Source organism: Alexandromys fortis, unplaced genomic scaffold, assembly GCF_014885135.2.
Source record: "Alexandromys fortis isolate MF-2015 unplaced genomic scaffold, M_Fortis_MF-2015_v1.1 scaffold_35, whole genome shotgun sequence".
Classification (NCBI taxonomy): domain Eukaryota; kingdom Metazoa; phylum Chordata; class Mammalia; order Rodentia; family Cricetidae; genus Alexandromys; species Alexandromys fortis.
In genome coordinates, this window is record NW_026067913.1 from 6,661,771 (window position 1) to 6,675,738 (window position 13,968).

Sequence of the window (13,968 nt, forward strand, 5' to 3'; positions counted from 1 at the left end):
TTGAGTTCAGTCTCTAATACCACACACACGCATACTCACACACACACGCATAATCACACACATACACGCATACTCACACACACGCATACTCACACACACACACATACTCACACACACACACACATACTCACACACACACATACACACACACACGCATACTCACACACACAAAATACAATAAATTGTTATTAACTCCAGCCACAGTACATCGTACAATAGATCTCTTGAACCTTTTCCCACTAACCGAAGCTTGGTATACTGGACCAACATCGTATCTCCCCTCCCCTGCGTATAGGCCTTTATGCTATCCTGTAATAATTTTCCTTTGGGTTTTCCTTCCTCTGTTTTAATACGTGGCATCCTGGGCTATGGGCATCTGCACTGGAGTCAAAGGAGAGCCCACTGGGGACCGACAACGTACGTCACTCGGAAGAGTGACCTGAAGTCTGACAGGGGACGCTGAGATAGGATGACTGACATGTTTCAGGCTAGCCTGGTCTACATGGCAGTGAGCCAGGGCTACACAGTAAGCAGACCGTGAGCAAGATGCCCAGAAAGGAGCTATAACTACAGATTGCTGGGCCACCTTCACCCCTCGTAGTCACCATCCTCTGAATGCTAGCTAATATCTTTGTCACAGAAAGGATAAACAGATGCCCAGCTTCCACCAACCAAAAGGTTGAAAGGCTGTTAGATAACAGTCGAGGTACCCTGCTTTCTATAACCCGCCCCCCAATGTTCCTACCAAGGTGTTTGAAAAGTGTTTTGATTTCTGATTTTTCTGTTGTTCTGTTACAATAAAACTTGATAAACTGTTACCATGTTAAAACAAAACTTAAGATAACTAAGTCTGTGTTCTGAGGCCATGGTCATTCATATTTGGCCCCCAAATAAACTATGTCTTTATTCTCTTTGAGGTGAGAGTTGTGTTTTTGTGTCAATGGGACCCTGCCTCTAAATAAAATAGTCTAGGTCTGGAGAGATGGCTCATAGGGTCAAAGGGCTTGGGGCCACGCCTGGGATACACATGGTAGAAGGAGAACTGACTCCTGCAAGTTGTCTTCTGACAGCTGTCCATGAGCCGGGGCATGGTACACACACACACACACACACACACACACACACACACACATGCACGCACTCACACATGCACACACTCACATATGTACACACACAATTAACAACACAAACGTAATTTAAATTAAAAAATAGGAAAAGCTGCCTAAAAGGAAAGTCTGAAAGGATAAGAAGCGACAAGCCATTCCACCTAAACAGGACGATGGAAACACTTGGGTCTCGCCACAGTTATAGGTGAGGCACAGTTTCAGGCACAGCCACAGTACTCCAGATGTTTTAATATGTCAGTCAGTTTGGGGTTGGCCTGTGAATACTTTCACCCTGACAGATGCTCTTTCTAGGGACGGGCTAACTACCACCCACCAAACCGAAACCAAAACCAAGTATTTAGAACTTTCAGCATTTTAAAAACTGGGCCATACTCATTCTTTAGACGAGGTCGTCAGCGTCACTTAGAGAGCAGATCCCATACCTGGAAAGTTAGCTTTGATTTTTGAAAATTGATCCTGATTGCCAACTGATGTCCCTGCTGCCACTTAAAGAAAAGGTGCTGGGCGTGCACATCAGACAGGCAGGCCTTGTGGTCCCGCATCAGGTCTTTGGTGATGAACTTGCAGTGATTGCCTGAGTTCAGGGTGGCGTAGAGCAGGAACGGGTCATCCTCCGAGCTGCGGCAGACAGAAGGATGGACAGAGTCAGACGCTCCAGGGGCAGAGGCTTTTCCACCACCCATTAACTTATATTCTGACTTTCTAGAAGGCATCAATGAGTTCTCAACAGAAGTGCTCAGAGAGACCCTCATAAAGCATCCGGAGTCCTTAGCTGCTGACAGCCTCTAAAACACAACAAAAAGTTGAGGGGCAGGGATTGCTAATGCCCTGGGCTATAGAGTCTTCACCTTCTTAAAAAACAAAACCCAAAACCCACTGGAGTTTATATGGAAGAAGACGAGGAACATTAGAGCAGGGTCACGCCTACGTGGGGTTACAAGGATTCACTACACTGCTCTCTGCTTTGTGTTTGAGAAAGTTTGCTTGGTACAATAATGTTAACATTGAACGTAAAAGATTTAAATCCAGAGACACAGGACACTAGCGAATCAATCTTTATAACAGAGCTTAGAACTCCAGCAGACGCAATAAGTACAGACGTACAGGCCCCAAAGTAGGCAGCAAGACCAATTCCCAAGAGACTTTTGGGGTGTAGCACATGACTTATCCAGTTTTTCTCGAAGAAAAATAACAGTGATGACAGTGATGAACATACAGGCTTTCCATGAACGCGGTGCCAGGTCTGACGTGTGATAACCACTGCCCTCCACAGCAGCCTCGTGGAGACTATGTGCGGAGTAAATACCTCCCCAGGTGGGAAATGGCAGGTCTGTGATCTGAAACAAGCCCACACTCCTAACGCTTACCAACGCTGCAGGAGCGACACCAAGAGGGTCAAGGCTGCTGCTTCTGAAGCAACAGAAATTCCTCTTCTCGGCTTTGGTTTGTGACTGGAGTGAGGAGTTGGCCTCCTGTTTCATGCCTCAGGAGCCATTTTACCCTTCTAAGAATAAATTCTTTGTGGGATCCTGACAAACCCTGAGTTTCTCACTTCTGAACTTATGAGTCCTAGACTTAGGGCTGAGGCACACGCGGCGAAGTGACAGCCTGGTAAGGCTGCAGACAGACGTGTGCCATCATCATCAGTAGTAGGAAAACCTGTGCGCACAAAGAGAGTCTGGACGTGCGGCCCAGGATCTCCCATCTTCCGCATGGCTGCTTTCTGTTTATGAACTGCACATTGTGTCGCTGATCGTGTTTTCCATGTTCATTTGGCGTCCGGGGAAGCTGTGGCTCAGCAGCAATTTTCTCTCTACTGGAATAAATCCAGGCCTTTTGTGAGGTCCTCCATAATATGGTCTTTCCTTCTCTCTGACTTCGAACCTTGTGTTCCCTTCCCCCTTCCTCCCCTCCCTTTCTAGACAGGGTCTCCCATACCCGAGGACAGCTTCTGTACAGCAGAGGATGACCTTGAACTCCTGATCTTCCTCAGTGGGCTGAGGTCAGCAGAGGGCTGAGTTGAGCGGAACCACCACAACTGGTTTCCTGTGGGGCTGGGGATGGAATGCAGAGCTTCCTGCATGCCAGGCAAGTTTTCTACCAACTGAACTGCATCCGCAGTCCCCAAAGCTGACTTTCCGGGTGCTGCTCTAACCTGTCCATGCTGGCCGCCTTACTTTGCCAGTGCCCAGCCCTTTCCTGTGCCAGGACCTCTGGATGTCTGCTGTCCCTGTCTGAGGCAGGAGCACTGTGAGTTGAGGAGCCCTTCCCACCGCTCCCGCTTCCCACAGTGCGGATCCCTGGCTGCAACGGGGCCACTAGTGGCTTGTTTCTGTAAGGACTGAAAGGGCAGGGGCTTTGACGCATCACTAAGAACAAACGCCATGTTCATATTTGCCAAGCGTCTGTTCGATGACCAATTTAGGATTTTATGGTGTGCATTCCAAGTGCTAGCCTCACTCCTGACTGACTTTCCTCCTTTTCTCGTTTATGCTGATTTTTCTCATCTATAAAAGTTTGCTCCACCGTAGACACTATATTTTTGTAAGCTACCTTTTTGTTTTGTTTTAAATGAGGTTGCATACACACAGGCAAGCGTTCTGTCTCCACGACAGAACAGATAACGGATAAGTAGACGACTGGAACCCAGTCTGATTGCCCTGCTCCCTCCAATACTTACATGTCATCAGCAAAAAAGCAGTGGGCCAGCTTTCGCACCCACTCCATCTCGTCCTTTCTCCACCTGGAACTCGGGATTAGCATGTGCTTCCGGCCCAGGACCAGCAACTGCAGATTCTGCTGGGCTAGTTGAGAAACTATGTACAGGAGCTAGAAAACAGAACCAAACAAATGAGATCAAACAACTGGCCAGATTCTTCCAGCTGGTTCCGTCAGGAGAATCTCAGAGTTCTGAGCAGGAAGAGAATAGCTCTTAATAATTTTCCATCTTTCATAGCCTGAGGAGAAGTATAAATTAATGCCTTCTTTCTTGTTGCTTGGTTAACAAGAGCTCTCAAGTCAAGGGTGACCTTGAACATTTGACCTCCACACCTCCACTTACTGAGTTCTGGGATTATAGGCACACACCACCATGGCCAATTTATAAATGGATGCTTAGCCCCTGCCCAGGTCTCAGGCTACCTGGTTCCAGGTGTGGGTGTCTAAAGGCAGACTAATGAAGCTGTTTTTAAACTGAACCCTCTTAGCTCCCTGAGATAGTGACGGGATTCAAAAGTCACTAACACAATTTTGAAGTGAGCAAGCAAAAAAAAAAAAAAAAAGAAAGAAAGAAAGAAAGAAAGAAAGAAAGAAAGAAAGAAAAAGCCATGCAATGTGGGATTCTCTTCTGTATGCTGTGAATATGTTTTATTACCATTGGTTAATAAAGAATCTGCTTTGGGCCTATTGCAATGCAGAATAGAGCAAGGTGGGAATTTCAAGCAGAGATAGAGGAGAAAAGAAGGCAGAGTCAGGGAAATGTAGTGGCCGAAGGAGACAGACATGCCCTGGAACCTTACCAGTAAACCAGGAGGAGACTTGTGGTAAAATACAAAATAATAGAAATGGGTTCATTTAAGATGTAAGAGTTAGTTAATAAGAAGCTTAAACTAATAGGTCAAGCAGTGTGGCAATGAATATAGTTTCCGTGTGACTATTTTGGGTCTGGGCAGCAGGAAACAAGCAGTCTCCATCTATAGCCGTATATATATTTTAAAATTGGTTTGTTTTGGGTTTTTAAGACAGGTTTCTCTGTGTAGCCTTGGTTGTCCTGAAACACACTCTGTAGACCAGGCTATTCTCAAACTCAGAGATTTGCCAGCCTCTGACTCCTGAGTGCTGGGATTAAAGGCGTCTGCCACCACTGCCCGGAATTATTTTTAACAATTTTAAAAAGAATTCTTCTTATTATTAGGGGTGGGGGATTTGCCACAGTACATGTGTGGAGGTCAGAGTTCAACTTTGTGGGGTTGGTCCTCCCCTACTATTATGTGGGTTCTGGGGATTGAGCTGGGATCACTGAGGTGGGGTTTAGCTGAGTATGGTAGCACCTGCCTATAATCCCAACACTCTAGAGTCTGAGACAGGACGATCACCAGTTTGAGGTCAGCCTGGGCTACAGGGCAAGATCCTGTCTAAAACAAAACTCCCAAACATAACAAGACCGGAAAGGGTGTTTGGGGCGCTGTTTCTACACAGCACCAAAGCTCCCTGGACTGCGGCAGTTCCAACACTGTCTAAGCTGTGTATCTGATGCTTACCCTGCATTTCTGCTCACCCCGCTCCACTGCAATGTGATTTTAAAGTAGTTGGTTTCATTGCCCCCTAACTCCCAGTTCCAGAATAAAAACAAATGGACACTTGTCCACTGACTGAGTTAACAAACAAGAAAAGAAGAAAGCCAGAACTGGAGTGGAGATCCTAACTGAAAGATTTTAACTGGTAAAATGTAGCCTTCTGTGGGCTACCAGGATGACTCAGAGGGTAACGTGTTCACCATCAAGTCTGGCGCTCAATCCCGGATCCCACATAAGGGTGGAGGGAGAGGACCAGTCCCGCAAAGCTGTCTTCTGATTTCCACATGTCAGCTGTGGCAAATCCCTGACGAGTAATAATAATAAAAATCCTTTAAATACAATTTTTTTTGTTTCAAAATTATGGTAGTGACTTCTGTGCTTACTCAATAGTTATTTCTTAGCTTTCTCCATGTGGAAAGCATACGGGGATTATCACCGTGTACAAAAAATTAAAGACAAACTGTTTTAGTGAGACATTAACAATACTTGGTCTTACTTGCCTATCAAGCCTAGGAAGATAACAGTTCTGACTGTGTACACACGTGATGGTTAGTAAACATGTTTTGATTAGCTGAAGAACACACTCCACATTGGGAACCAGGCAGGCCAGTCCATGCCTGTCGTCCCAGTGCTCAGCAGACCAAGGCAGTTCAAGTCCAGAATGGACTATGTAGGTTTCAGGCCAGCTTGGGCGATACAGAAAGACCTGTTGTGATATCACAAAACAAACAATAACAGTAGGGAGGAACACAAACAAAACCTTATGACTCAGGAATTCAGATATCTCAAAAGACAGTAAAAGTGCTTTTCTTTCAGAATATACTTATTCCGTGAGTGTGTGTGTGTGTGTGTGTGTGTGTGTGTGAGAGAGAGAGAGAGAGAGAGAGAGAGAGAGCGAGCAAAGATCAGAGGACAACTTGCAAGAAGTGATTCTCTTCTCCACCATGTGAGTTCCAGGGACTGACCTCGGGTTATTAGGTGCAGGAGGCATCTCTGGGGTCCTCCATTTCTTTAAAACTATGCTTAAATTACAGATTATTTTCTATAAACATAGATTCAAAGTGGAAATTGGACCCATGAATAGGAATGACAACTACTTTAAAAGCTTGCATAAGAACTACCATAAAGTTATTACAAAAAATATGTTTAAAAAGCTAAAGCACACGTTGAAGCCAAGAATGGTGCTGCATACCCATAATCCCCAGCATTTCAGACACCGAGGCAGGAGGCTGTCACATTCCAGGCCAGCCAGTCTGATCAAGACAGGGACAGCCTGTCTCAGTCCTGACACGGGGCCCTGCTGGCTTTTGTGGTGGGACACCTGCGGACACCACGAACCCCGTCTTTGAGTACTCAGCACCACAACCAACAGCAGAAGCCCACACTGCTTGATTCTAGTTTTTCAACTTCCCATGCAGCTAGGAAACCTGGTCTAAAGAAAAACACAACCGAGTTTTCACAGACATGCCCTGACTCAGATGAACAGCCCAAGTTCACTAAGGTAGAAATTAATAAGGAAGAAGAGAAAAACCATAGCTTCAACTACTCTGGGGCACCATCTTGTGGTGGAGAGACCACTAATCAAAATTTATTTGAAAACAAGAGAATAAAAGACAGATTTTTTTTTTTTTAAAATGACTGGGTAGCATTAAGTAACTGAAAACTTAGACAGTCTGGCTGTGAAAAGCTTCTGCAATAAATTGCAAGCTGGACCTAGTGGGCTGGCTCAAAGTCACGGGCATACTCAGAACAGCAAAGAAGAAGAAAACTTAACTTAATTGTATGTTTGATCAAAAATAAAACAGAGTCAGGTGTGATGGTGCATATAATTTTTTTCCCCTCTTTACTCTTAGGGAACCCACCACCCAGCTCCCAAATAAATAAATACACAGACTTATTTTTACTTATGAATGTCCGGCCTTAGCTTGGCTTATTTCTAGCTAAATTTTCTTAAATTATTCCATCTACCTTTTGCCTCAGGGCTTTTACCTTTCTCTATTCTAGACACCTCCCTTTTCTTCTTACTCTGTAGCTGGCTGTGTGGCTGACCCCTGGCACCCCCCCCTCTTTTTCTTGCTCCTTCTTCTTCTCTCTTCTATTTATTCTCTCTGCCTGCCAGAACCGTCTGTTTCTCTCTCCTGCCTAGCTATCGGCCATTCAGCTCTTCATCAGAACAATCAGGTGTTTTAGGCAGGCAACGTAACCCATCTTTACAGAGTTAAACTAATGCAGCACATCTTCGCATCATTAGACAAATATCCCACAGCAGAAATGAATGGAACACATCTTAAATTAAGATTCCACAGTAGGTGAATGCCTGTAATCCAAGTACTCAAGAACCGAGGCATGAGTATTGCCAGTTCCAGCTCAGGCTGGGCTACACAGACAGACCTTGTCTCATAATCAAAAGAAATCATCAAACAGCCCGGGGACTGGAGTTGTAGCTGTATACAGTAATGAATTACTATACATAGCTGAGTGTAGCATTATCTACAGGCTGTATTCTAGCAGCTAGTGAGGGGAGGGGCAATATGACAAAAACCTACAACAACTGGGAGGAAGGACATAGTACACACACGCGCGAGGAAGAAAAGGAGTGGGAGGTGTGAAAAGGGAGGTGATGTGGGGGAGAATGCGAGCAAAGTACAGTGACGTGTATAAACATGTCAAAAAGAAACACATTGTTTTGTAAATTTACTAAAATAAGGTAATTTAGAAGAAGAAGAAGATGAAGCTGGGGTGGTGGTGACGCACGCCTTTAATTCCAGCACTTGGGAGCAGAGGCAGGCGGATCTCTGTGAGTTTGAGGCCAGCCTGGTCTATAAGAGCTAGTTCCAAGACAGGCACCAAAGCTACAGAGAAACCCTGTCTTGAAAATAAAATAAAATAAAATAAAATAAAATAAAATAAAAAACAAACAAAGCACGAGGGACTGGCGAGGTTATATGGCAAGGCGGCTCAAAACACTTGCTGACCTGAGCTGGGTTCTAGCGCCTATGTCAGGTGGGTCACAACCTGCAACTCCAGATCGAGGGGATCCAATACCTCTGTCTTCCACATGTATGCACTCATATGTGCGCATGCACACACAATATGCATATTTTAAAAAGACAAGGTCTCATGTAGCGCAGGTTAGTTGCAAACCTGCTATGAGGCTGAAGCTGTCCTTGAACTCCTGCTTCTACCTCCCTGTTGCTAGGATTACATACCTGAACCACTATGCCTGCCTTGGGGTTTCTGTCTTCTTTATCCCAGACTTGAAGCTGAAGACGCTATCAATGCAGAAACGCCAAGTGTGCAGACACTAGAAGCACACAAATGCCTGTTCTCTCTGGGCAGATGGTTCCTAAAGAGCCGAGTCAGAGGATTGGTAGAAGGTGTGATACCCGTGGAACCCTGATGCACTCTGTAAGCAGAATGATTGCTAAGAAGGCCAGACGGGCTGGGTGTGGTGGCTCACAGCGGAAGGCAGAGAGAGGCAAGTGGATCTCTGTGAGTTCCAGGCCAGCCACAGTTATATAGAGAGACCCTGCCTCAAAACCACCACCGCTATCACCAACAAAATATACAACTAACCAACTAACCAAACAAACAAACAAACAAAAACTCAAGCCAAGAAAATCCACAGAAGTTGGTAGAGCTGAGGTTTTTATCAATTCTGTACGTTAAAAACAAAATAACCCAAAGTTTACACTAACTAAAAGGAACTCACTTCTTCTGATTTTGGGTTTTTTCCTCCTGTGATCCCTACTATTTCACCAAGGTCCATAACCACCTGAAACACCAGAAGTGTGAGAACACATTGAAGGCCAGCATTGGGTGTAAGTATCTCCTAGTTCAGCTTCCACCGTGATTGTTTTACCTCCTGGATAAATGGATATTAGATTAAAAAAATAAATTCATAAATCATATTACCTACTCTTGGCATAAAAATGATCAAAAATAGCTTCTGAGTGTAGGCAAAAATACAACTGGCAGGGCTTCATGTGTTCGAAATAACTGTGAGTGGGGGCGTTCAGGAAGAGAAAAGCGGTGGAGGTGAGGTGAAGGTCACAATATTTGAGCACCCTAAACAGCAAATGTAGTTCCTGTCCTTGTTCTTTTAATGCCTTTTTAAAAATAATTTTATTAAGTTGGGTGGTAGCGGCGCATGCCTTTAATCCCAGCACCCAGGAGACAGAGGCAAGGAGGATCCCTGAGTTGGAGGTCAGCCTGGTCTACAAAGTTCCAGGACAGCCAGGGCTACACAGAAAAACCGTCTTGATACAACAACAAAAAGTGTATAGTGCATGCGTGAGTGTGTGCATGTGTGCCGTTCCCCGCTGAGCCATCTTACGGGCCTCTTTTAACTTCCTTTTACTTCCCTCTCTACAGGTTCTTCTACTTCCTGGGGTTGTATGGACTGTAGATCTTCAAAAACTCTAGAGCCTTTTGGATCTGATATCTGCAGAAAATTACATCAGATCCTCAGCAAGACAACAATAAGCATTCCACATATAATACTCACTACTCAGCCAGGCATGTGGTACACACTTGTAACCCCAGCACTGGTAAGTAGATGCAGAAAGACCTTGGGTTCTAGGCTAGTCTGAGTTACCTGGTTTTGAAAAAAAAAAAAAAAAAAGATTTCAAAAGGTGTGGAGACACAGCCTGTAATCGCAGCACTTGGGAGACTAAGACAGGAGGATGTCAGATTTGAGGCTATCCTGTGCTACAAGGTGAGTTTGAAACTAGCCTAGCTTATGTTTGAAGGCTCTGCCCTCAAAACAAAATAAAAATTAGGATTAAAAAAAGGTGCATACATGCAGTTGCTTGGTAACTTTCTTCTCTAATATCTGTCCTCCCTGACTTCCCTTAGGCCCCCAGAACTGGATGGTCTGAGCCTAAGTTCTTATGTATGCTAGGCAAGTTCTGTACTATTGAGATACATACCTACGGCTCTTTTAAAAACACTCCAGACAGAGTCCCAGTTGCTTAGACTGGCCTTAAATTTATCCTCGGCTCGAACTGCGTTCTTTCTGCCTTAGGCTTTGAGTGGCTGGCTACAGACTTTGCCTGTGTAACCAGGCCTGACTTCTTTCTTCTCTTGCAGTTAAGGAAATGTGGCTGTCCTTACAGAATTTCCCACATTCGGTACCGCTGATTTTATCCCCTGGTATCAGGAAGTAGTCTCTAACCTGATATGATTTCTAAAACCCTGTGGCTGGACCTAGGGACCAGTTGGGATGCAAGTATTTAACGTTATGGCACGCCTGTTTGCATGTGTGTCTATTTCAAAGCATGGTCTTGGTGGCGGAAAGGCCGGTTTGTTCATCAGCATTATCAAAGCTTCTCAGTAAGTTCCCAGGCAAACGGGGTCGGGGCTGCAGATCTAAGGGCAGTTATCTATCTCTTAACCTTACTGGCGTGGCTGCTGAGTGACTAACGCACTGTGGTAACTGCTGGGAGGGAGTAGAGGTGGCCACTCAGTCACGCTCCAGGAGAGCGGCGGCCAGGGATAGTTCCACAGAGCAGGTGATAGATAGCACAGCCGAGTCTCCAGATGAGTTACCCAGACAAGGAGCGGGGTTTTCCAAGGACGAGGAGTGGCATGTTCAAAAGACCGTGTTGAGTTCTAGGAAACCGAGTAAAAGTCAAATCCAGCTCAGCAGAGCTTCGGGAAGATGACAAGAAGGTCAAAAATGAGAGAGAAGGAATGTCCAGGTCACAGCCATGGGGGGGGGGGGGGGGGGGGGGGGGGGAGGGGAAAGGATTTAAAACAGGGACCGCCACTGTCGCTGTCAAGACTCTAGGCTCTAAGAAGACCGCACCAGCATTGGGCTTATGGAGACTTCTGCAGCAGCCCGGGCAGGGAACGATGAGGCAAACGGCAGCATAGACAAAGAAGGGTATCTTCGGAGCTGGCAAAGCAGAGTTGGACAGTCACTGACTGGAAGTGGACAAATTCAGACTTAGACCACCGGATGGTGCCCAAGCAGGGTCTTGAGAGGGGGAACCTTTGATATTCCTGGGCAGGAGGTATCTAGTAGGCAGCCAATAAGAAACTTTAGATTGGGATCAAATGAGGACCCCCTAGTGGGAGGAGCCATCAGAAAGTAGGTGCGCTGTCAGGAAGCAGGATAAGGACCTAAAAGGGAAGAAAGTAGAGGCTCTGACCTGTGGAATACTGGAAAATACAGGAGAGGAGAGAGATGACAAAGACACACACACACAAACACAGAGAGAGAGAGAGAGAGAGAGAGAGAGAGAGAGAGAGAGAGAGAGCACGCAGGAAGGAAAGTCAACAGGAAGAGTCTGTGCTGCAGAGGCGCCATGTGAGGACCAAGATGTCGCCTGCAAACGCCTGTGACCAATCTGATTGTCCAAAGCAGACAATATGGAGAGGCCCACTGCGTCTCTTGACCCTGTGTAAGACTGCTTCTATTTTATTTTCAGTTTTGAGCACAGCACATTCAGATTTAAGGAAAGGCGAGGAAGAACGCCCCACCACCCGAGTGGATGGTGCTCTAAAGGAGGAATACCCCACTGCTTTGTGTACTATACAAAGCTGTCCTACAAGCAGAGCTCTGCTTTGCTTAGCACAGAGTCAGTCCAGCTCTTCATTCAGACCAGGTGGTGTAGCCTCTTCAAAACTCATACACACACGTGGGCAGGCCCCCACTCACCACACACACAGACCGCCTTAAAAACAAAATTTAGGATAAATTGAGGATAAGTTTTCAGAAAAAGCCGGTAGCAAAGGCAGACGCTGAAGACAACAGGCAAACTTGTTGGAAGAGGGTTCCTGAGAAAGAATCTAGGGATAGGGAGAGGCCACCTCTTGCTCTAACATGGAGGGAGCATCGGGATGGATTGAATCAGCGAAGGTAATGTGTGTGCTGTACATGTACAAAAGTGGTCCTTCCTCCTGAGCGACCTTCTCTGTGGTCTGGGCATAGGTGCTTCTCATGACTGCAGAGATGATAACCGAGACCAGAGAGCTCTCCAGACAGAGCAGGAGCGGATAAAGCCCAGGTGTGGTCAGAAGGCAGCAATGCCTATGGGTCACAGGCATCCTCCCTGGGCAAGAACACAGGGCATTGGGGAAAGTGGTCACGAGGACGGTGTGCTTCTGGTTCCACACTACTGTCTGCTGAAAGGTGCTTTCAGGGGGAATTACAACTGAAGCATCGGTCGCCATGATCACTCCTTAATATTTAATATGAGCAACGAAGCACACGATCCCAAATTTCTATCTGCATGTGACCGGTGGTTTGGAGTTCTGGTCCCAGGAATTCCAAATTCCTTTCTTATTTATTTGCTGAGATCTCTTTATTTGTAAAATGAATAAAGTACCTTCCACTCATGCATCTCTTCTCCCTTCATTAGTCTTGTGTCATAAAAACTTATGTCACCGGGCGGTGGTGGTGAACACCTTTAATCCCAGCACTCAGAAGGCAGAGGCAGGAGGACCTCTGTGAGTTCGAGACCAGTCTGTTCTACAGAGGAGTCCAGTATAGCCAGAGCTGTTACACAGAGAAACCCTGTCTCAAAAAAAAAAAAAAACCAAAAAATAAAACAAACAAAATCATGTCATCATTAACAAAAATGTAAAGTTACATCCTTTACATAAAATTTCTTCATATGTAAAGATAAAAGTCTTTCATAATTTTTACTACCTCTTAGAGCAATTTATGAAGGAAGTCAATCAATGGTGCTTCCTCATTTAAGAATGAGGAAGTAAAAAGAAATACCGTATTTATTCAGAATGTTCCTGCGTGGTAATGTAGAGAAAGGGTATTTTCCTTCCTTCCATCCTTCCTTCCTCCCTCCCTCCCTCCCTCCCTCCCTCCCTCCCTCCCTCCCTCCCTCCCTCCCTCCCTCCCTCCCTCCCTCCCTCCCTTCCTTCCTTCCTTCCTTCCTTCCTTCCTTCCTTCCTTCCTGGGCCCAGTGTCCCTTGGGCAATGTATTTAGTAACATTCCCTAGTAGTTCCTGCCACTGCCATTCCACGTGTGAAATGAAGACGTGTAAATAGCTCTTTAAGAATCATGGCAAGTGCCAGGCAGTGGTGCCTTTAATCCCATCACCAGGGAGGTAGAGGCAGGGGGATCTTTGTGAGTTCAAGGCCAGCCTGGTCTGCACAGGGAGTTCCAGGACAGCCAGGACTGTCCTGCCTCAAAAAAGAAAGAAAGAAAAACAGAGAGAAAGAGAGAGAGAAAGAATCGTGGGAAGCTCAGATTCCTAAACTCATAAGTTTTCTCTTTCTTTATAGAACCTGGGGTAGAAAAAGAGCTGGGTTAAGTTGCAACTATTCTCACCAAAAGTAGACTGAGCTGTTATTAGTGACAACTGAGATTGGGTGTGGAGGGTTTAAGGGCCAAGGAATCATGTATAGGACAGACCTTTTTCCCCAACCCCCTCTTCTTTTTTTGGCTGCAGTCCGTGACCTGCTGTGGTTCAGAGCTTGGGCTGTAAACTAACTTTAAATAGCGCCCACTGTTAGGGAGGACGTTTTAGTATTTATAAAGGGGACATTTAAAGCACCACAAACAACTGAGGTTCCTAG

The 13,968-nt window shown here is 45.7% G+C and overlaps 1 protein-coding gene across 2 annotated transcripts in view; it reads right to left on the minus strand.

Annotated features, from left to right (window-relative positions):
• The window catches only part of Prorp (protein only RNase P catalytic subunit), an 89,106-nt gene that overhangs the window by 1,935 nt on the left and 73,203 nt on the right, over positions 1–13,968 (minus strand). For both annotated transcript variants that reach the window (XM_050138865.1, XM_050138864.1), the window contains exons 6-7: positions 3,808–3,956; positions 1,550–1,745 (exon numbers count right to left, since the gene is read on the minus strand). In XM_050138865.1, coding sequence (XP_049994822.1) covers positions 1,550–1,745; positions 3,808–3,956 — 345 coding nt within the window. The remainder of the gene's footprint in view (positions 1–1,549; positions 1,746–3,807; positions 3,957–13,968) is intronic.